This window comes from Pleurodeles waltl, chromosome 3_1 (assembly GCF_031143425.1).
Source record: "Pleurodeles waltl isolate 20211129_DDA chromosome 3_1, aPleWal1.hap1.20221129, whole genome shotgun sequence".
Classification (NCBI taxonomy): domain Eukaryota; kingdom Metazoa; phylum Chordata; class Amphibia; order Caudata; family Salamandridae; genus Pleurodeles; species Pleurodeles waltl.
In genome coordinates, this window is record NC_090440.1 from 1,966,405,795 (window position 1) to 1,966,428,574 (window position 22,780).

The 22,780-nt window shown below is 42.4% G+C and overlaps 1 protein-coding gene across 1 annotated transcript in view; it reads right to left on the bottom strand.

The window, feature by feature from the left end:
• CTNS (cystinosin, lysosomal cystine transporter) overlaps nucleotides 1-22,780 on the bottom strand; it is a 133,240-nt gene that overhangs the window by 50,199 nt on the left and 60,261 nt on the right. The window contains exons 6-8 of the mRNA XM_069226343.1: nucleotides 17,337-17,468; nucleotides 1,073-1,172; nucleotides 872-991 (exon numbers count right to left, since the gene is read on the bottom strand). Of these exons, the coding sequence (XP_069082444.1) occupies nucleotides 872-991; nucleotides 1,073-1,172; nucleotides 17,337-17,468 (352 nt within the window). The remainder of the gene's footprint in view (nucleotides 1-871; nucleotides 992-1,072; nucleotides 1,173-17,336; nucleotides 17,469-22,780) is intronic.

Below are 22,780 nucleotides of genomic sequence, written 5' to 3' on the forward strand. Positions count from 1 at the left end.
AAAGGCTCTTGGGTTTACGGACTTGTACAGAACACCATTTCTTCTTAAAAGGTCTAATGAATTTATTAGTTCCTTACTGAACTGACCAACAAACACTCACCATAAACTAGGCATAATTTTCATTACACCACCTCATGTTATATAATCTAATGTACTATCATCAATCAATTGCATAAGGCTCACAGGGCTGTATCCAGAACAGAGGGATGTACAGAACCATGCACACAGCACAGAAGCAAGGACAGTGAAACGAATTACCCAAAACTCTTTGTCATTCTCCCCCACATCCCATTTAGTGCAAGGGTCGTCTGTACACACATAAATACAAATACAAGCTTCCTTTTCTGAACAGTGTCCACTTAAGCATGAATTGATTCCCTTCTCATATATCCTCATACGAACACACAGTGTGTTCTGTATACCTCTCTACTGCTAGTGGTCCTGTTCAACCGCTATATACTGCCAATGCCCTCGAAGGTGTGGGTCCCAAACAACAGGAAAGCACAAAAGCAAACTGTTACCGAAGCTTCTCATATAAAAGCCACTCGATTAAAACATACAAGTCTCTAGGGTGCCACAAAAAACGTGTACACAGATGTTGGCAGTATTTTCCATATGACTGTTCTTAGTGCACGGAGAAACGACTTTGTTGACCTCTATGATGTCCCACATGTTTTAACATCTACAGGAGCCTGTAGTGTGGAGTTTACAGATTACTTGTAAATGTCTTGTCTGCAAGCACTCTCCCTGCATGTCATGCAAAGGTGTTCGGAGGTGTCAAAATACACTGCAAGAAGTAAAGGACCCGTTTCTCCAAGAATAGCCCAACAGTACACAGATAAAGATACATACTTGATAGGAGAATGCCCACCTCATAAATATAGCACTGGAAGATGACCACCAGTGTCAGCACCACGGCATGGAGGCTGAAGAAGACATCATTTGCATCCACTGGGATTACTCCATTAGGATAGACTTGCAGAAACTGCTCCTGTACAGAGTAAATATAGCTAGATTAGTGGGTCAATTTGTCAGAAAAAAACGTAGGAGAAAATGACGCAACTGTTCCTACCTTGATGTAAGCCACCCAAAACACTCCTACGTTGAAGACACTATACGCTATGAAACCCGTCAAGTTTAATGCCAAGAAATCAAAACTGAGCCCAACAACACTGCAAAACAAAACAAAAAACAGGAGGAGTAAAAGTCACTGGTTGATGAAAGTTTTATCAGCCTTACCTACTGGCAGTGCATTCTGTGCCTTTAAAAACAAAGCATCACATTAATAATTTCTAGGCCAGAAGGGTTTACAAAATGTTATGATAGAAGAGAGATCATTACTCCACATGTCGATTTTATCTTCTTGAATATTACAAAAAAACGGAAAACAGATATGTGGAACCTGTCATCGTCAAAAAACTCTTCATTGCAGCTTTCAGTGCAAGTCCTAGCACGTACTTGCAAGCATATACCAACTGTTATAAAATAACATTTTGTAGTAAAGAAAGTAAGTAAAATGTTTAACAGCAATGACCGATCATTACACCAAATTGTCTGAGGTTAAGACTATGGTTATTATTTCATACATAATATAAATATTGGAAGCATTATAGTTAGCACTACAGCCAATAAGAAACATTCTGTGAAAACTGTGGCGCTGTGACAGTAAACTGGGTTGGAGCAAAATTACTTCAAAAGGCTGTAAAGGGTCCAACTAAGTGACCAGAATCCGAGACATTTCTGGAAGTATTAACTTTATTACCAAAATGGAAGCACTGGAAGGATTGCTTTTTGTAACAAAAACAAAGCGGGGGGAAACAGTGGGGAGAATAGGAGGGTTCACTGGTTGCATGTCAGAATATATAGGAGAAAAAAACATGTTCTACCATTTTGACTACCACAATATAGTGAATGTAAGTATATATAGACAAGCAGAGATTACTATTCTTAACTCCACATCTACATACCTTGATAGATACTTATTATTGTTATTGAATCCTCAGTATTCTGGTAGAATTCCAGGTGCATTGTTGGATGGTGACGGAAATGGCGGTTGCAGCAAGTGCAAAATGAGAGTTGCAAGAGATTTATAATAGGAGTAAGATTTCTGCTGTGAGTAATCATAACCATTCCAACGTATGAGAAGAATTTTAATTTTAGGTGACTGGTGGTGATAAAGAGGGATGGATGACTGAAGCTGACAGGAAGCAAATACAGACTTTAAAAAATGCCAGTGTTACAGGCAAAGGTTAACTGGATTTAAAGTGTAGCACATATTACATAAATCCATCAGAACAAAGTCATGGAATTTCTCTTTTTTTGTGTGTGTTGATTTCAAAGAGGAGTGCATGTTTTTTTGTCTTAAAGGACAGGCATGTTGCATTCAGGACTATTCGTTGCAGCGAGTACAAATTTCAAGGTTTCAAGGAAATATGGACTTGGGTGTTTTCTGGGGCCAGTTGGGATTGTTAGTCCTTGGAAATGTAGCTTGGAATGTGTTGATTTTGCTCTGTTAAGGGTGTGAAATATAAAGAAAATAATTGTACCCATATTACTTAATATTTGATGTCCAACTGGGCAAATAGTAACTTTTACTGGTAGGATAGAGTGCAAATTAAGTCAAAGAATGGGATTTTTTTTTTTTACCTAATCATGCCTCCAACAAGGAGTAGCAACAAAGCATCTCTTCATAATGTAATGCTCCTAGTACATTTAAACCCGGGGTATCCAAAGAAACCTCACAGGAAGAAGTCGGGGTGTCAGGATTGGGACAAGGGAGATAACAATTAGTAATAAAGATAAGCATTAAGTAATCCATATTTTTGGGGATGTGATTGTCCAATACATGATGAATAGCTGTGTATGTCTGTCATAGGTTCGGATGGAAATGTTGACTACACGATGAATGGCTGTGTATGCCTGTCAAGAGGGTCCGACATGTGAATTGGTTATTTTAACTTTTTGCTGACAATGGCGTAACACTAATCTAGAATGTGCACAGAGACCTAGGACTGTCTCTGGAAGGTTGAGATACTGTTCTAAAACCAGGAGGGGCATACCTAGAGGGGCCTTTAAGCGGGCATACACCATATAAAGTGGTGAGGGAGGTGTGTCAAGTTTTATTTTTTTTTATGAGTTACAGTGGGACCAGATCTTTTTCTTCTCTGTGTTAAAGAGAATGTGGTCTACCAAGCCCTCTCTTGTAAAGGTCTGGTGTTGTGTGAACCCCAGGTCCTTGTGCCGACATTCAATGTGACTGCTGAGTACATATCTGTACAGTGAGTATGTGATACATGTATGATGGTTGGAATCTGTGCCATGTGAATCTGAGGCCTGTGACCAGTAGGATCCATTCTGGATAGCCCATGGTTTAGCACGATTCAAGAAGGAGGATTGATTACAGCTTTCCCAGGCAGTGGAGGTGTATTAACTGCATTTCTGTGGTTGGAGGAAAGAGATCCACACACGGACATCAAGGAGGATTTGAGACAGAGCCACCATTAAAAATTCAATAAGGTTCTTGTTAGCAAACTGCTGATTACAACACTGCTATCTGATGCGGACTGCAGTTTATGTGGTTCAAGTTGAGGAAGTTTTTAGACAGGGCCTGCCCTTTTGTCTGTCCTTGGTTAGTGCTTTAGAAAGGCTGATTATAACCAGGCACAGAGATCTTGCTCTTCATTATGCACATGTTTCGGAACCAGCACCATCACTACCTGTTGTCAGAGTTATCACTTTACATAAGACTTCATATGAAAAAGAAAATGTCATTTGAAAGAGATCAAACCAAACTGGTTCTGAAATCTTAGACATTGGATCTACATCCCCTATCTGGAAAGCATGAGAAAAAAAAACACCACTTTGTTCCATTTCAAAGTTCTTCTTGACCAAGGAAGGGAATTCTCCCCAGACTGCTCAAGGGACTTTGGTGACCAGACCTGTCTCCCAGAGGTGGGACATCACCAGAAGTCTGCACATTCTGCTGGAGGGCCCAAGGGTCAGTCCAGTGCCTAGACTCTTATGTGCATGCTGAGAGAGGGAAGGAGTGTGCCTCGCCCTGAAGGGGGAGCCAATGTTCAGGAGACGTCCAGCATGGGAAATTGCCAAAGAAAGTGAGCGACTACAAGGAAGGGAAGCAAGAAGCAACCCGTAAAAGGGTCTCCTTAAGCAGTTATTGCTGTATGATGCATCAAGACTTTTGAAATTGCCAAGAATTACTCATGATTGACAGCTCGCCATGTGACAGAGTCAGGTGCTAACACTGCCATAATCAGAGGTAAACTACTTTGTCACCAGTGAGGTGGGAACCTGATCGGTACAGACACCACCACTGTATTCAAGAACCCCATCCGCACCAGGTCTAGGAAGGCTGCAACTGCTGTAGATGAGTGCTGCTGTGTGAGCAAAAGCACTGACTTCACTTAGCAAGTTCAGAGCGCATCTACAGCCGTAGTCCCTGTAGTCCAAGAGCTACTGCAGATGCAAGATCAGAAACACACTACACTTGGTGCTCCAAGAAACCAAGCTATCCAGAGCCAATAGCTGAGATGCACCTTGCAATGGTTTTCCATTGTGTACCGGCTATACAGCAATTAATTCGGTAAAGAGTGAAAAATAGGGTATTTAAGAAACCTATGTATTTCCGAAATGGGCACAAGAAACAGAGTTTAGAAGCAGTGGTTATTTGCACATCTCTTAATTTGGGAGTACCCATACTAGCATGTGTATCAGAGGGCATTTCTCAAAATGACTTCTTTACACACTGTGTTACGTTTAGAAGGCGCAAATGCACAGAAAGACAATTGGTAACAACATTTGTTCTACTATTCTGTGTTCCCACGAGTCTCTCAATAAAAATGATACCACATATGTGTGGGTAGTCCTAGTGCCCAGGACAGGAAATGGCCCAAAACACAACGTGGACAGAACACTCTAAACTGACCCTTTTTTTTGCAATGTGCCTTGCTGTGGATTTTGGACTCTAGCTCAGCCAGCAACTAGGTAAACGTAGCAAACCTGTACATTTTTGAAAACTAGACACCTAAGGAAATCCAGGATGGGGTGATTTGTGTGGCTCTCGCCAGATTCTGTTACCCAGGATCCCTTGCAAATCTCAAAGTTTACCTAACAAGACACATTTTCCTCACATTTCTGTGATGAAAAGTTCTAGGAGAGAAGCCACAAACTTCCTTCCACCCAACATTCCCCCAACTCTCCAGATAAAAATGGCACCTCACTTGTGTGGGTAGGCCTAGTGCCCACAACATGAAAATCCCGAAAGGCAACATGGATCCATCACATTTTTCCATCCAAAACGGACCCTTTTTTCAACGTGCCTAGCTGTGGATTTTGGGTCCTATCTCATCTTGCACCTAGGGAAACATAGCAAACCTGTACACTTTTTAAAACTAGACACCAAGGGGAATCCAGGATGGGGTGACTTGTGTCGCTCTCACCAGGTTTGCTACCCAGAATCCCTTGCAAACCTCAAAATGTGTCTAAAAAAACATATTTTCTTCACATGTCTGTGCTGGAAACTAGACACCGCAGGGAATCCAGGATGGGGTGACTTATGTGGCTTTTACCATGTTATGTGACCCAGGTTACCTTGCAAGCCTCATAATTTGCCTAACAAAACACATTTTCCTCACATGTCTTTGATGGAAAGTTCTGGAATCTGAGGAAAGCCACAAGCTCCCTTCCACCCACATTCCCCCAGGTCTTCCTATAAAATTGGTACTTCACTTGTGTGGGTAAGCCTAGTGCCCGTGACATGAAACGTCCCAAAATTCAATGTGGAACCATCACATTTTTCCATCCAAAACTTACTCTTTTTTTTTTAATGTACCTAGCTGTGCATTTTGGGCTCTAGCTCAGCCGGCAACCAGGGAAACCTAGCAAACCTGTACATTTTATAAGATAAGATATCAAGGGGAATCCAGGATGGGATGACTTGTGTGGCTCTCACCACATTCTGTTACCCAGAATCCCTTGCACACCTCAAAAATTGTCTTAAAAAAAAAAAAAAGAGAACACATTTTCCTCACATGTCTTTGATGGAAAGTTCTGAAATCTGAGGGAAGCCACAAACGTTCTTCCACCCAACATTCCCCCCAAGTCTCCTGATAAAATTGGTACTTTGGTACTTCACTTGTGTGGGTAGGCCTAGTGCCCGCGACACGAAACATCCCAAAATGCAATGTGGGCACAGCACATTTTTCCACCCAAAACTGACCCTTTTTTTGCAATGTGCCTACCTGTGAAGTTTGGGCCCTAGCTCACCTGGCAACGAGGGAAACCCAGCAAACCTGGACACTTTTAAAAAACAGACACCCAGAGGAATCCAGGATGGGGTGACTTGTGTGGCTCTCACCAGGTTCTGGTACCCACAATCCCTTGTAAACGTCAAAATGTGTCTTTTAAAAAAATACATTTTCCTCATATATCTGTGGTAGAAAGTTCTGGAATCTGAGGGGAGCCACAAATGCCCTACCACCCAGCGTTTCCCTAGGTCTCAATTGTGTGGGTGGGCCAAGTGCCCATGACAGGGAAGGGCCCAAAACGTACTGTGGACACATTGAAATGATCTATCACAAAACAACCTGTTTGTGCAAGGGGGGGCACTTGCTTTTTTGGTCCCAGGCTTGGCAGCCATCTAGGGAAACCAACCAAACCCAGACATTTCCGAAAACTAGACACCCGAGGGACTCCAGGGAGGTGTGACTTGTGTGGATCCCCCAAAGTCTTCTTACCCAGAATCCGCTGCAAACCTCAAATGTAGCTAAAAAAAACTAAAATCACATTTTCCTCACATTTCTGTGTGGGATCACCACACCAGCACATAATTTCCTACCACCCGTCTTTCCCCTCGGTCTCAAGATAAAAATTATACCTCACTTGTGTAGGTGGGCCAGAGGCCTGTAAAAGGGAAGGACCATAAATGTGTGGAAATTGAGGAGGAATCAAAACAGGACAAAAAGGGCAGTATTTTTCATACATTTTTAGGTTGACTCTGCTTTGGGCACCCACACAAGAGAAAGATAATTTTTATTGGTACAGATGGGGCAATGATGCGTGGTAGGAATGTTGTGGAGTCCTGCGGATTCCTGAAGTTTCCATCACAGAAATGTAGGAAAAGGTTTGCAAGCTATTGTAGATAAGAAAATGGTGTGGGGTGCATGTGAAACACACTACCCTGGACTCCCCCAGATATTTAGTTTTCAGAAGTGTCTGGTAGGTTTTTCCAGGTGGCAGCTTACCAAAGTCCAAAAAGTGCAGCCACTCACCATTGCAAGTGGGACGATATTGAGAGTTAGCCAAGCTCTCTTGGCCCATATGTAAAATCAAAACCCACAAGAGTAAAATGTCCTCTTGCTTGCCATTGGGATGAGATGCTTTAGTCCACAAGGGTGTGCGTGGGGGTAGACTGTTACCCCTTCAGTTAGGGTGGGAGGCATAACCATGCCCATGGCGTTGGGCAGCCCCCACCACTCTTATTCATTTTTTTGTTTTAGTCCCTAGTGTCTAGTTGCTGTCTGCCTTCCCAGGGTTGGACCGGGGGCAGAAAGATTGTGCATATTATTTTTGGGGTTGTGGGGGCATTGCTGTGCACATTCTGGGCAGCCCCCAACTTTTACTAAACAAAAAGAATAATCCCTGGTTTTCTGTCCACTGAGAGGAGTGTGGGGGGTGGGAGGTAGAAAATAATGAATTGTGCCAAAATAATTATTGGGGCAGCAAAAGCCCTTGCCAGAGGGGACCATCCCCATCCCTGGTACATACTGGAGTGGATCCCTGCTTGGGGATCATCCTCCAAGCAGGGATCCACTTGAAAGGGGTACCATTGAAAAGGGGAGATTCCCCTCTTTCTAATGATACCTCTCCCATCTTGATCAGTACTCGAAGGCTGAGACGGCCCTACAAGAACTGATGCAGAGTAAATGAAATGAGCCGATTGGCTCATTTCACTTTTGTTTTCAGAGAAAATTACATCAGCGAGCTGTGTGCACTGATCGTCATTTCCCTAAAAAACAAAAAACAGCATTGGGAGGTGAAGAAGCTGCTCCCCACCCCGAGAGGCAGTTTTCTGCAGCACAGAATACCTCTGGTGCCCGCACCCAAGGGATTTCTTGCCTCGTGTGAAGGACAGTTGGGAGCCACATGAGCACCACAGCATCGGATGGCTCCCAGGCATCCGACGTACGCAAAGGGTTGAGGTGAATACAAATGTATGCCCTTTAATGACTACATCCGATGGCTCCCTGAAGCGTTTTATAGCTATCAGGAGAAGAAGTGTTCAAGCTACTAAATCTAGTATAAACAAATCCTGCAAAAATATCAAACTAGCTAAAGTACCATCAACTGGAGGATTCAAACCCTTCAATCAACACCATTCTTAGAGAGATGGCCAATGTTCACCAAAGACCCGCTAAGTAGGCAGTTTGTGCAACCTTTTAACAGTCTTCACTAACTGTCTAAGGTAGTAATTTCTTATGAAAGCCTTTCTGCTCAATTGTCACACTGGCCAGGTCATGTAATGGGCAGACTGGACTGAGTCTACCATACCAGAGTTAGATCAGAAGGTAGCCTTTAATTTGGCACGCCTGCAAATTGAGCCAGCAATGGAAACCAATATCATGTTGGTTAGTACGGAAATATCAAGAAAATACCCACTTTTCTTTTATAGCCTAAGAGCCTCAGGGTAATGGGAGGGATCGTATCTAGGAGACCAAACAACTAGGATAAGAATAGAGCTTATGAACCCGAATCTCTTACTTCAGCTAAGTGTCCTCAACCCATCCTCTGACAGTCACAGGGATATACGAGACCCTTAGGTGGCATACATCAGGGCTGTCTTCTAGGAAAAGAAGAGGACGAGAAATCCAAAGAGGAAGACTCTTTCCTTCTGAGTTTCCTTTTGTATTGCATGCTAATTTCCTTGTGGGCCACCTATTATGAAAGCATCTGCCCACACTGCCACCAAGGTGGTAGGTCCCAGCACCATCATTTACCTTGACCTTCTGGTAGATAAATAGTAGAAAAGGTATCTATTCAGCCATCTCTGCCCTCTCCTTCATTCTATCTACCAAGGTGTGGCTGCAGAAACTGGAAGTCCTTAGCATGTGCAATGTATGTACTCTTCAAACTACAGCCTGGAGAGGATCCTTCGATTTGCCAAAAGCATTACATAATTCCAGTCTGCTGAAAAGCAAGGGAGTGGTTAAGGAGTGCTCCAAGCCTACAGCTTGAGCCAACAGGGGCTGTAATCACAGTATTCATTATCTATCTCTCAAGACACCTGTAATAATCCAAAAAAGATCATTTGGTGCAGTTACATTTTTAATCTAGCCTACATTCAGTTAGGAGGAAAAATGTTTTTTCCATTCTTTTGATTCATTTTGCAGTAAACGGTTGTTGTAGTCATTTTTTTGTGCTTCTTGCATTGTTTTAGGCTGCTAGGGCTCACTCCCTTTTACATGAGTTCCTTTTTACTGCAGTGCGTTTAACTTTGTGCGCGGTTCTACAGCGCTCCACATTGTTATGGAGCGCTCCACTAAAAGCCTACTGGCAGTGTTTGAACTTCAAAATGCACTGAATTCAACTAAACTATACATGTTTGTGTTGCGAAAAATAAAAAGATAAATAACATACTTACTAGCACGAGAACGGAAAAATACACTACTTAAAAAAGAGGCTTTGAAAAAAAATATTAGTATCGTAAGGCATATTAGTAAATGATTCCACTTTATAAAAATTATGTCAGGCCTTCTAACAGTATAACCAAATTGGGAAGTTCAGTGTTATCAATCTGTATTCGACTATGTTCCAGTTAAGACAAAATACAAATAGATCTCGTCATAATCCTGCCGAACAACCTCAAGAATAAATGAAGCTTCTTAGGGAGCCTCGCCCTGGTTCCCATGTTGTAAACTTCTTTTCTGTTCTAGCCTGATACTTTGAGTGACTCATTTCCCGTGAACAAGCATTAAAGAATGTAAGCCGGTTCCTGGAAAATCTGGGAAGCTGTTTGCGAGCCTGGTAATCTTAGGGGTGGAAGAAAACGTGGCAGGAAGCAGTATTATTCAAATAAAAATAGTTTTTAATTAGGTGAGCGGCATAACGCCAAACTACACCTTTAAAGAGGTGTAAAATTTGCTAAATTAGCGCGGGGCAGTGACTTCTAGGCTGCAAAACTTAAACAAGGAGCGTCAATTCTTGTAAAACGAATTTACCATTAGTACTTTTCTTCTATTGTAAAGAATTGTATAATCTCTTCAACTCAATGCTTTAAAACAGACAATTTAATCTCAACACATTTCTGACGCAAAACTGCCCTCCTTAAATGTATGTAGTGGAGGCTATCTGCGCCTTCTATATTTGGTTTTAATGTGTACAAGACCTTTAAAACACTCGAATTTTCTTAAATTTCGATTCGGACAGAAACGTGATTCGGACAGAAACATGATTTGCCACACGAATTCCTAGTTGCGTGAGGCAGCCCCACCTTCTGGGCTTTCCCCGAAATACATTTCACCTTCTAAAAGCAGAGAGAATATATCTGGGAAAAGTTGGCCGAAATATGAAAAAAGTCTATGGAAAATGATTCGCGGACACCAGTAACTTCCAGGACAACAAACTCACATTCATGATGAAAAAACACACGAAATTCCTCGTCAGTATCCGAGAGTTCAGACCGCAGCATTACCTCATCAGTACTTCTTAGGAACGCATTACAATGGCCTCGGTCAGATCTTCACTTTTAAATCCTAAAGACAGTCTCAGCAGTGGTTCAACTTTTAAAACCAGCAAAACCAGAAACCCGGGCAAACAAATACAGCCTCTTTGTCAAAGAAGTTGTATTACTACCTCTCCTAATAATGCAGCTTTCCTTCTGTACCTTCATCATTATTTTAATTCTTCAAAGCATGTTACGTTATCTCAAGGTAAAGACTTTGAAAGGTATTAATGTCATTTCAAAGTTTTTCTGCAGTTATCAATTGCCTTTGGTTTTGGTTCGTGCTGTACAATTCTATGTCAGGACCGGAGGCTCCGATTGTGTTGTATTACTGTGTTTCTTTTAACGATATAGCATCGCGATTTAGCGCGCTTTGTATTGAATGTTAAAGCACCTCTCGCGCGGTATGTTTTATCGGCGTTTTTGCAGATTTTGTTCCCATTTCTAATATGGAGCGGGAGCGGACTACGTGTGCTTCACGTAGTCCTTCTTCTATTGCTGTTTTCTCGCGTCGGAGATGAGCCGATCCTCAGTTTCTGAGAGATCGGCTCGTCTTTTCTGGGCTCGTGGGACAGAAACAAGACTTTGGTTATCTACTCATGCTCCCTGACGCTATTAGAAAATAGCGTGGGCTGCAAAAATTAAAGAGGCTCCCGCCTAGAGTGTTATCAGGCAGCTCCCTCCACTCTCTATATTGGGCCTTATTATTGCCTGCTTTGGGGTTTTTGCACTCCCCCTGCCATTTGAGGACATTTTGGTCCTTTATTTTATTGAATATATTTTACCTTTTTTATACATTTCTATAATGGCTCAGTGGAATGATCAAGAGGGAAAATATTTTACTCTGATGAGTTGGGTAACCAACTGGAGGTTAACTTGGTGGAAGCCCTTGATACTAGGGTTCAGCAATCTGTGAATGATGCCCTGGTGAGTGTCTTGGGACCCTTTTCAGGTCAGCTTTTTGATTACACAGGTTCCCAGGGTTGGATTCAAGGCCAACACTCACAACCCGAAGGAACAAAGGCAAAAGCTAAAGCAAAAAATTTGGAAGAGACACGCACAGATGCTAGTGATGTTCACGCCGACGCCTTCGATAAACTTCGCAAGAAGCGTAGTGGAGAACACAACTATAGTTCTAAAAAGGATGCCTCCTTTTCCCCTTCCTCCTCTGATAAGGATTCGTCTTCCGATGATTCGGATGACTCGGATGCTCCGGTCCCCAGCAAAAAAGGCGGTTTCGCCTTGTCATGTTTTGGATTTTGACCCTACGGAAATTATGCATCCCAGAGCTTCCAATTGGGTTCCTCCTCATGAGGTGGCCCAATATGTCCAGTCTAACATTAGGAAAAGCTTTGACAAGGAGGTATGGTCTCATCTAAGGGCTGAGTGCCCCAGACCAGATTACAAAGGTAAAGTCTCTGATACCCCAGAAATTGACCCCACTATGGTTAAGTTTATGAGAAAGTTTGCAAAAGATCCAAAAAAGGGTTTAGATAGATCATGGTGTAATTGTCAAGACAAACTTTTGGACCTGACAGGCCCTTTGACTAAGATTCTCGAGATGGCCTTACTGGCGAAAGAATCAGACTCTCCCGTATACACAGATGTTCTTACTGGATGGGCCCAAAGAGCCATTTGTCAACTCGGTAACACTAAGGGGGTTATTCTAACTTTGGAGGAGTGTTAATCCGTCCCAAAAGTGACGGTAAAGTGACGGATATACCACCAGCCGTATTACGAGTTCCATAGGATATAATGGACTCGTAATACGGCTGGTGGTAAATCCGTCACTTTTCCGTCACTTTTGGGACGGATTAACACCTCCTCCAAAGTTAGAATAACCCCCTAACTGCGCTATATCTTCAGAGCGCAGGAAATCTATACTGATGCGCATTGACCCTAAAATGTCTGATTTAGCTATTTCTGAAGCAGGTCCTTCTGCCAATGGACTTTTATTTGGGTCTTCCTTTATTAAGGAACTGGTCAAGTTCTGTTCCATTTTTTCCTCATTAGACAAAGCCCACAAGTCTCTCAAGAAAGTGTATAGACGGGGCCTTTTTTGTCAGGGCCGGTCGTTACGGAGGACGCATGCCCGGCCGAGTAACAATCAATGGTCCTCAGAACTATTACCCCAGAGGCAGAGGGGGTTGGTATGGTGAACAAGACCCCACCTTCTACCCCACACGCTCAAAGGGCGTCTTCGTTTCCGCAGAGGTTCCCACAGGGGACAACAAGGAGCTATACAGGACACAAGTTACGTAGGTGAGCATTATTAATTTTTCACAGGTGACTCTTGGGGCAGAGTGGCATTGTTTTTAAAAAAAATGGAGAGAGATCACTGGAGATCCTTGGGTTCTCCAAACTGTTTTGTGTTTCCATCTAGAGTTTATCAGTACGCCCAAGCAACACAACGGCCTCTCCAGATATGTTTTTCCCTAGCAAATTAAGTTTTTATAGACAAAAAGGTTCAGGCCTTACTAGAGAAAGGTGCCGTGCAGTTTTCCACTCCTCACCCTTCAGGTTTTCTCAGCTCTATTTTTGTAGTAGACAAAAAAGGGGGAGGTCATCGCCTGGTCTTGAATTTAAAGGACTTCAATCATTGGATTCTGTACAGACATTTCAAGATGGAGGGAATTCACATGTTGAGAGATATTCTATTAGAAGGAGATTGGAAGGTCCGTCTGGACCTAAAAGATGCTTATCGGTCGATTTCAATCTTCCCTCCTCACAGGAGATTTCTTCAATTCCTGTGGAAAGGTCAGTGTCTGGAGTTTCTTGCTCTGGCCTTTCATCAGCCCCTTGGTGCTTCACGAAGCTACTGAGACCTGTGATGGAATGGTTAAGATCCAAGGGAGTCCGATTGATTATATACCTGGACGATATTTTACTGATGGCTCAGTCTCCCCAATCCCTTCTTTCTCATTTGAACTGGACCATCAGTCTTCTGCAAGATTTAGGTTTCCTTATCAATGTGCAGAAGTCATTATTGAAACTGACTCAGGTGATAGAATTCCTGGGTTTCCAGATAAACTCAGTCCTATGTCAACTAATTCTTCCCTCTCAAAAAATTTGCAACATCAAGAGGGAATTGAGATCTATTCTGGCCAGCCCGACTGTTTCTTTAAGGAACATAGCCAGGGTAGTGGGATTGTTAGCCTCGTCTATTCAGGCAATCTTCCCAGCCCCTTTACATTACTGTACTCTGCAGAGACTCAAAATCAGACTTCTTCAACAGGGTCTGTGTTACTCAGAACAGATTCCATTGATGTCAAGGTGAAATTGGAGATTCAATGGTGGCTTCATCACATGGAAGCCTGGAACGGCAGAGCAATTTTCGGGTCTCAATCCGAAATCGAATCCGATCCCAGGCGCTGGGGGTGGGGAGCCCGTTGCAATTCTCTAGTGACAGGAGGCAGATGGTCGGAATGGGAGCAACCCCTGCATATCAATTGCCTGGAACTTCTAGCGGGTTCCTTTGCCATAAAGAGTCTTTCCCCACAGAAGACAGATTGTTGCATTCTATTGAGGATGGACAATGTCTCAGCAGTGAGCTATGTCAACAAACTGGGGAGGACGAAATCCAGAATTTTGGCAGAGATTGCCAAGGATTTTTGGCATTATTGTCTAACTCAATGTCTGGTGGTTATAGTGGAATATCTTCTGGGAGACCAGAACATAATAGCAGGCTGGAATTCCAGACACCTGACAGATCCCAGCGACTGGTAACTGGATCCAGTGATTTTTTCTCAGATAATCAAGGAATTGGGCAATTGCGAAGTGGATCTGTTTGCCTCTCGGTTCAACTTCTAGATTCCAAAATTTTACAGTTGGCGTCCAGATCCTTGTGCAATGAAGACAGATGCATTTCTCCAAGATTGGTCTCAGTTTCGGGGATATGCATTTCCTCAGTTTCTGATGATTGCCAGGGTGCTGTCTCAGGTACGGAGACAGAAGGCAGAGATTGTTCTGGTGACACCTTTCTGGAGAGCTCAACCTTGGTTCCCAATAGCTCTGCAATTAGCTTGTGCCCCTCCTCTTCTCATTCCTCCCAGTCAGAATCTTCTATTGAATCCGGAGGGCCTTCAACATCCAATGATCTCGTCAGAGAAGTTGACTCTGTTAGCTTGGTTGATTTCAGGTCAAGATGGAGTACCCCAGGCATTTCGCAACAAGCTGCGGACTACATTAAACAGGCTGGGGCCAGTAGCACCCATAAAAGATATTCCTCAGCCTGGCGTAAATGGAATAGTTGGTGTGATGGAAGAGGTGCCAATCCAGTGGAAGCACATATTGAGTTGATTGTTAATTTCCTAGCGGAATTAGCAAGTTCAGGTTTAGCATATCGATCAATAATTTCAGATCAGCCATTTCGGCTGGACATCTTCATATTGAGGGTAAACCTGTTGGAGAACACCCTTTATTCTGTAAACTGTTGAGGGGTATCCGTTTATCTAAACCTCTTCAAGCTAAATATTCAGTGTTATGGGATGTTAACATTATTTTAAAATTCTTGGATTCTTGGCCTGCCAATAGATATTTGTCTCGCTAACAGATTTCAGCTAAGCTAACCATGTTATTATGTCTGATTTCTTGTAAGAGGGTGTCAGATGTTAAAGCTCTAGACTTAGCTGGTAGAGTGTATTCCCCTGATGGGGTTACCTTTACGGTGACCATAAGAACTAAAACGAATTACAGGTCAGTATCATACCCAATGTATCCAGACAATTCTAAGTTATGTGTGGTTCAATGTTTAAAGGTGTATGAAGCGGTTACAGAAAAATGTAGACAAGATGTTAACGGTCAATTGTTGATTTCTTTGCAAAAACCTTTTAAACCAGTTACGTCAGCTACTATATCTAGATGGATGAGATGGTTAATGAATGAAGCGGGTATAGATGCCAAACATTTTAGAGCTTATTCTGCTAGAGGAGCTATGGCTTCCAAATCATATGCTCTGGGATCCCGTCTGGAAGACATTATCAAGGCTGCTGATTGGTCTTCAGAAAATACTTTTCGTAAGTTTTATCACAGGCCTGTGTTGGATGTAGCCCTGTGGTAATGGAGCAGCTTTAAACTAGCATAATCATAGCCTCCGGTCCGGACATAGAATAAAAGATTTTCTAGTTTACGTGGCAAGAATTTACAATTCTATTAAGGACACAGAGGCAAGGATTATCCCGCCCATAGAAACAGTTGACTAAAAAGTACCTGTTGAATCTGATTGTTTTGATTGCTATGTATTACCACCCATTTTAAGTATACTTATATGAATATCAGTTTTATTGAAAATCGTTCAATTTATTTGAATATTACCTACCTGTTTTATTACTTATAGGTTCTGATCAGAAGAATTCCTGAATCTTGTCTGCTTCTTGATGAGGATTCTTTTTTGTGTTATTCTTCCTGGGACTGGTTTTCCCTTCGAGTTTGGGCTCTTTTGAGTTATTTGATGTTTGGTTGGAGTGGCTGTTCCTGACTCCTGATTTCAAGCCTATGTAAGAGGTTTCGATTTCAATTTGAACTTTATCTGAGCTTACCAAAGAAAGAGGAAGTGACATCGAGGGTCAAGACATTTATGGACTAAGGTCGATGTTGGTGATTGGGCCACGTGACTATATGTTAGGCATCATAGGATGTGTAGTTTTTTGTTTAACTGTATTTTGATTGGCTGCTGTTTGGGTCAGTAAAAAAAGAGATAGCATAATCCTCGCCTCCATGTCCTTAATAGAATTGAAAATTCTTGATGCGTAAGCTAGAATTATTTTTATACTGCAACTACAATAAATATTATCTTTAATTAGGGATGGGTGAAAAATTCAACTCCACTGGCAGAGTTCACAGAGTTTTGGCCACTCCGCGTTATGGATGTAACATGGAGGTCCAGCCAAATTCCACACTCAGGCACATGGCAAACGTGAATTGGCGTCCCCTGGCATGATTTTCGGGCACTAATAGGGCACTTGGTGAGTTTTTCCCAGTGTTGGCGGATGTGATTATTTGCATCGGAACAGCTGCCGCTGGAATAGAAAATCTACTTGAGTGCCAGCAAAATCAACTCAAGAAGTAACACTCTCTAGCGAGCCAGGTGGTGCACTTTGCTCTGCTTTCTCAGCGAAAAACAAGATCCAGTGCTAAAAATAACTGCGGGCAGTGTGACGTACTGATTTCTGCCCGCTAGCAGAACACCACGGAATCTCGCAGAGTTTTTATGTAACTCCATGAAATTCTGTGAAGTGAAACTCCATGAGTTCCGTCCACCCCTACTTTTAATTTAAGATTTAAAAGGGGTGCTGACTGACATGTACAACCATGACAGCCATTGTGTGCCTTCTTTGCTTGTAAACTATTTGCCTTGAAATAGTCCTCATATCACTCATTTCAATTATTGGCAAACTGATTTGATAAAGTGTTTCTTCAATAAAGACAATGATTTTAGGATTGAGTGGAGATTAAATGTTCATGTTACAGATAGCCTCACATTGCAGACACTAGCAACCCAGAGGAACACACATCCAGGTGATGTCAGGTTAAATCTTAGTAATAAGTGTAAAGCAACCACATTACATTTCTAAGACTATTGTAAGGTAAATAGCTACTTCACCTTTTTCTACGCCAATTCTCGATCACTTGGGGATAGAAAGAGATCGACCATGCTAAGAAATAAATCCAGCCGATTATCTGATCCAAAATCTGTACTGGCCGACTGTGGATTGCTAAGAACCGGATCCTTGGCCTGCAAAGAAAGTAGAAGAAATAAAATAATTCCTGAGAATCTCTTCAAGAATCCATTGGGCAAGCCCACAGTCACTCTGCATAACTTTCTGCAAAAGGCAAGGTTTTGATGCACAACTTATACCCAAAAGTGAAGTTATTCATAAGATTGGCTCTGGATTTCTTATTATATAGCTACATCATCTATCAAACAACCACGTTAGTGCCAGAGTAAATACCTGTGGGGTCCTGCGGAAACCCCTGCACCCATGCTCGTACTCTAGTAGCAGAGTGGTTTATATGGGTAGAGAAGATTTGGCTTTCTGCATTTGCCTAACAAGTTATGTAACATTAAAAAAAATAGAAATGTGTCTGTGGTAACATTGGTTCTACTGGATAGCACATTCCATCTGTAAACTATTTATTTTTAAACTATGCAAGTGTGTAACCCTTTTAAAATACACAATTCAGGGCACCAGTGGACGCCACTTATATCCGGGGGTGGTACATGATGCAGCTAAGACCTAAAGACAGCTGGCTCCATCTTGCAATTCTTCTTCACTTCCAACAAGTTTCCATTATTGTGGAAATCAGACTTTCTAATGCATGGGAAAGAAGCTGACCTGGTGTTAAAGAACAAGCAGAAGAAATAAAGCATGGGTCCCATTCAACTTTACCATAAACACCATCTTTTCTTCTAATTCATATTATACCCTCTGCAGATTCTTTATCTTTCAAAGATTCCTGGGAAAAAATTTACCTATTTGGATGGAGGCGGTCTGATATCTCGGAAAAAAAAGGGCTTTTGGAACATAAGCTGAAACTTTGGTCTTCGAAACAAAGGGTCCATGCAATGGTGTTTGCTGTTGTATGTACAGAAGACCATGTGGGCAACTTACATATCTCCTGCAAAGGCACTAGTATGAAGAAATCAGAAATGACTGCACTGTCCACGGAGGAATGCACGATTAATGACTGAGGCAAAGCCCAGATAAATGCCTCTTTGGACATACAAAAGTATGACATTATCCAACTGTTGGTTTTGTTATAGCCATACCTTTACAATCAATTCCACATGCAGCACAAAAGCTATCTGTCCATCACAGAGTTGTCAGATCAGATAAAAATATGACAACTAAAAGCCCTAATCGTGTCCCATCTGTTACCCTCTTTAGACAGATTCTACCAAAAGAAACACTGGTAACTCAAGTAGCTGAAAATAATGCCCCTTACCCAATAAACAGGATGATATCTTTACCCTAAAATATATTTGCCATTTAAGAACACAGTGTGTAGCGAAACAGCCACAATGGCTGCAATTCACTGGGTGATGTACTTCAACTCAGTATCAAAGAGTACTCACTAGCTGATGTATTTATTACTAAGGGAACAAGCACTATGTCAAGGTACGCAACAACATCCCACGCAACAAATGTACAAATAGTGGAGCCATCAAATAAAATAAAATGAAATGAAATCAGGATTTATACAGCGCAACTACTCACCTGTAAGGGTCTCAAGGTGCTGAGGGAGTTTGTCCTCTTTGCTTCAGTTGAAGAGTCAGGTTTAAGGTCCTTCCTGAATTGAGGTAACAATGGTGACTGCCTGAGGTGCAGGGGCAAGGTGTTCCAGCTCTTTGCCTGAGGTAGGCAAAGGATCTTCCTCTAGCCGAGGTCTTCCGTATGCAGGGTGCGGTGGCTAGTGCCTGTTGAACGGAGCAGGGAGATCTGGTGGGGGAATAAAAGGTGATGCAGTGGTTGAAGTAGGTGGGTCCTAGGTTGTGGAGGGCCTTGTATGCATGTGTTCGAGGAGTATGAAGTTAATTCTTTTCTCAAGAGGAAGCCAGTGGAGGTCTCTTAGGTGATTGGTGATGTGTTTATGGAGGGGAACATCAAGGATGAGTCTGGAGGAGGCATTTTGGATGTGCTGTAGTTTCTTCTGGGTGCTGCCAGCGTAGAGGGAGGCACAACCCAGGGCATGGGTTAAGGTTCTACGTCAGTCCTTTGAGATTCATTTGTAGATCTTCCGGAGAAGTCGGAGTCTGTAAAAACAGGAGGATGCGACTGAGTTGAACTGGCAGGTCAGGGTGGGCGATGAATCCAGGATGAAACTAATGTTGTGTGCATGGTTTGTTGGAGTGCGGGGGTGCTGAGAGTGGCTGGTCACCAGGAGTCATCCCAGGCTGATGTGGAGGGCCCCAGGATGAGGATCTCGTTCTTGTCAGAGATGAGCTTGAAGCAGCTGTCCTTCATCCAGGTTGAGACGGCTTCCAACCCGTTGTGGATATTCTTTTTGGAAGTTGTGGGGTTTTTGGTCAGTGAGATGATCACCTGGGTGTCGTTGGCGTAGGAGGCGATGTTCAGCCCGTGGTTCCAGAGAATGGATGCAAGCGGGGCCATGTAGATGTTGAAGAGTGTGGGGCTCAGGAAGGAGCCCTGTGGAACGCCACAACTGATCGCCGTAGGTTCTGATAGGTAAGGTGGGAGTCTGACTCTCTGTGTTCTGCTATCAACAAACTAAATCAAGGTGGGGTCCGCAGATCTACAATATAAAATAAAGGCTGTAGGTAACGTGTTCACCAACACATCTCAAAATTAGAAATCCACCAGAATATCAAATAAGTAAGTCCTATCATGTCTTTGCAAGATAAATAAATCAATAAAAAATCAAATTAACCGACCAGCAAACAACGTCTTATGCTGGAGACATACAAATCTACTTTGGCAAGAGGCAAACAAAACCTAGGCCTTCTGTCGCACAAAGGGCATATCAAAATGTTTCTGACAGCACCACCTACATTAGTACAACAGTCTTGTGCCTGGCAGCCATTTAATCATCAATCACTGTCTCCCTCCCTCCCTCCTAGAAAGGCTGGAAACAAAAGCAGTATCACTGATTTTCAGTTTCTGTAAAGAGGGGCACAAAATCCTCCTTCACTATTTGAGTGTTACTGGAATCATTGCAATATATACATTTCCAAAACATCTGAAGACCATTTGTAAGAATGGAAAGGTAGGAAGGCATATGCCACGCTTGTGTCCAAGCAAGGAGTTTCCCATCCTCTAGAGCACCCTTTCCATGCAAACCCCAGTCAGCAAAGCTACCAGCTGCATACTGATCCAAATGTGGCTACTCCCACATGTAGAAAGGGCTTCAAAGTTTCACATGAAGACAGCTTAAGTCGGATGACAGATTTTGCTGGAAGAATGGTGTGCCATGCCAAATGAGTAACATACATAAATATACGCCATAAGATTGTTCTTGGAAGGTGCTGCTTCCCCCATCCTCATTGATACACTGAATGGCAGAGGTGGCATCTGCTCTGGGGGACCAAACTGATGGGGTGTAGTACTGTGTTTTCCGACAAAGGCAATTATTCTTCAGCTCAAAACTGTGAAACAATGAAGCAGCCTGCAACTGAAACTTGATGTGTTTTTCCAAAATCCAGGTAACTTTAGACGTTGTTGTACTGCATCCACAAAACCAGACTGTCTAACATCCTACCTCAGTAAGGGTCTAATTGATAAATGTGTTTGGACACCTAAAAGACACTTAGGTACGCCAAAGGAAGTATCTAAACATGTAAACTCAACTTATTGCTAAAATGCGAATTTGTACTCCTAAATGGATTTTTGTACACACAAAAGCACACTTGTATGCGATCATATTGGTGCAATATTGTGTGTGAGTAAATGTCCTGAAATGGGCCGATTGTAGCCTTTCAATGATGTGAGCTCCTACAATAGTTTGGGAACACGCCAAACTCGTAATTGTTTTGATATTTTCAAATCTTTTGTGTACCAACTCCAATCCTGGAGGGAATTTGCACGGAGGATCAAAAAGGAAAGGGATCAATTTCAACATTGATGAGGTTTTAGCGCTGTAGGTTAATGGCTATCCAAATGAAGAAAATAATGTTTTTGAGTTACACTGCAGGCTGCAATAATTCTTATGCATGCAAGTAAACATGGAAGGCTGCAACAGTCACAATACCAAAGAGTACTACTGGAATGTCAATGTAGATGAAAATTTGTCCAAACTAAATTTTTATTATACAAGAGCAAATTCCCTTTCTCAAATTTATTTTTGAAATGGATGATAAAAGAATAACAGTATATCTCCATCCGTGTGGCAAACAAAATTCTCAATGACCACTGTGGAAAGTCCTCCTCAGCCAACCCTGAAGTACCAACAGAATACAAGACGCCAGGCAGTGTATCAAACTCAGAAACATAACTACCTGAATTGTACAGTCGTATACAATATGTTAAGAACACAGGAACTCTCTGTTGGACTTCTTACAGTCAAAGAAAAGATCTACCATTCTGGAACCTACCAGCTTAACATGCTATAGGGTGTTCATTAGGACACTTACCCTGAGTAAAAAACACAACAGTAGCAAAGCATCAAATACTGTCTTCCATTTTTTTTGTTCCCGGCCCTTTGCCTCACAAAAGGTTAACTCCTGCAAAATGTAGATCTGCGGTTCTGAGGCACTGTTCTATGATGGCACGTAAGTTTGAGGTTTTAGACATAGCTGACAGTTCCCAATTCCTCTGGACTCTTTAGATTTCTCGGATGTAATGCCATCCTTGCCACCAAGTAAATTCTCCCTTTCGAGAACAATGTTACAGCTCCAGAACTGAACAGTTTGCGAAAAACAGAAAATGGAAAGAACAGAGCTGCATTAGCAAAGAGGAGGTATCCATCACTAAGGCAATACATTCAACCAAGGCAAGGCAAGACCAGGCCGTACTATTCCTAGTTCAGACATGCTAGACATAATACAGGAAACAGATTGGGACCAGTGAGAACTGTACATCACGAGGTTTGTGTGGGACAAGAGAAAAAACATAATGATATTGTCAGAATCCCTTTCAGGAGGCCACAGGGCGCATGGGGGCTACTGGGCCCAACTGAAGTGGTTGAGGCATTTTACTCCTGATGCCCCGCAGGCCACCCTTCTATGGATCCTGCTTAACTGGATCAAGCACTCCCTTCTGCACCTCTCAACTGGGTAAAGTAGTTAGTCAGGGTTCCTTCAGGGGAAGCTAGGGTACAGATCAGTAAACATGACTCATAACTCACTGTGCGGGCAGAGAGACAATAAATCAATGTCAAGTCATGTATTTATTTTTTGTATAAAAATAAGTTTTTTAATTCTAACTCTGAACATGCAATGGTAAACAACATTCAAAAAGTGATAACACAATTTCCTTGATGTCAGGGCTCTAGTAGTTGTCAGGTCACTCCTTGTCCTCCAACTTCTAGTGCAACGGGTTCGGTGTTATTCCCCATTTACTGATGGCTACATCCAGGGAATGTTTACTAATA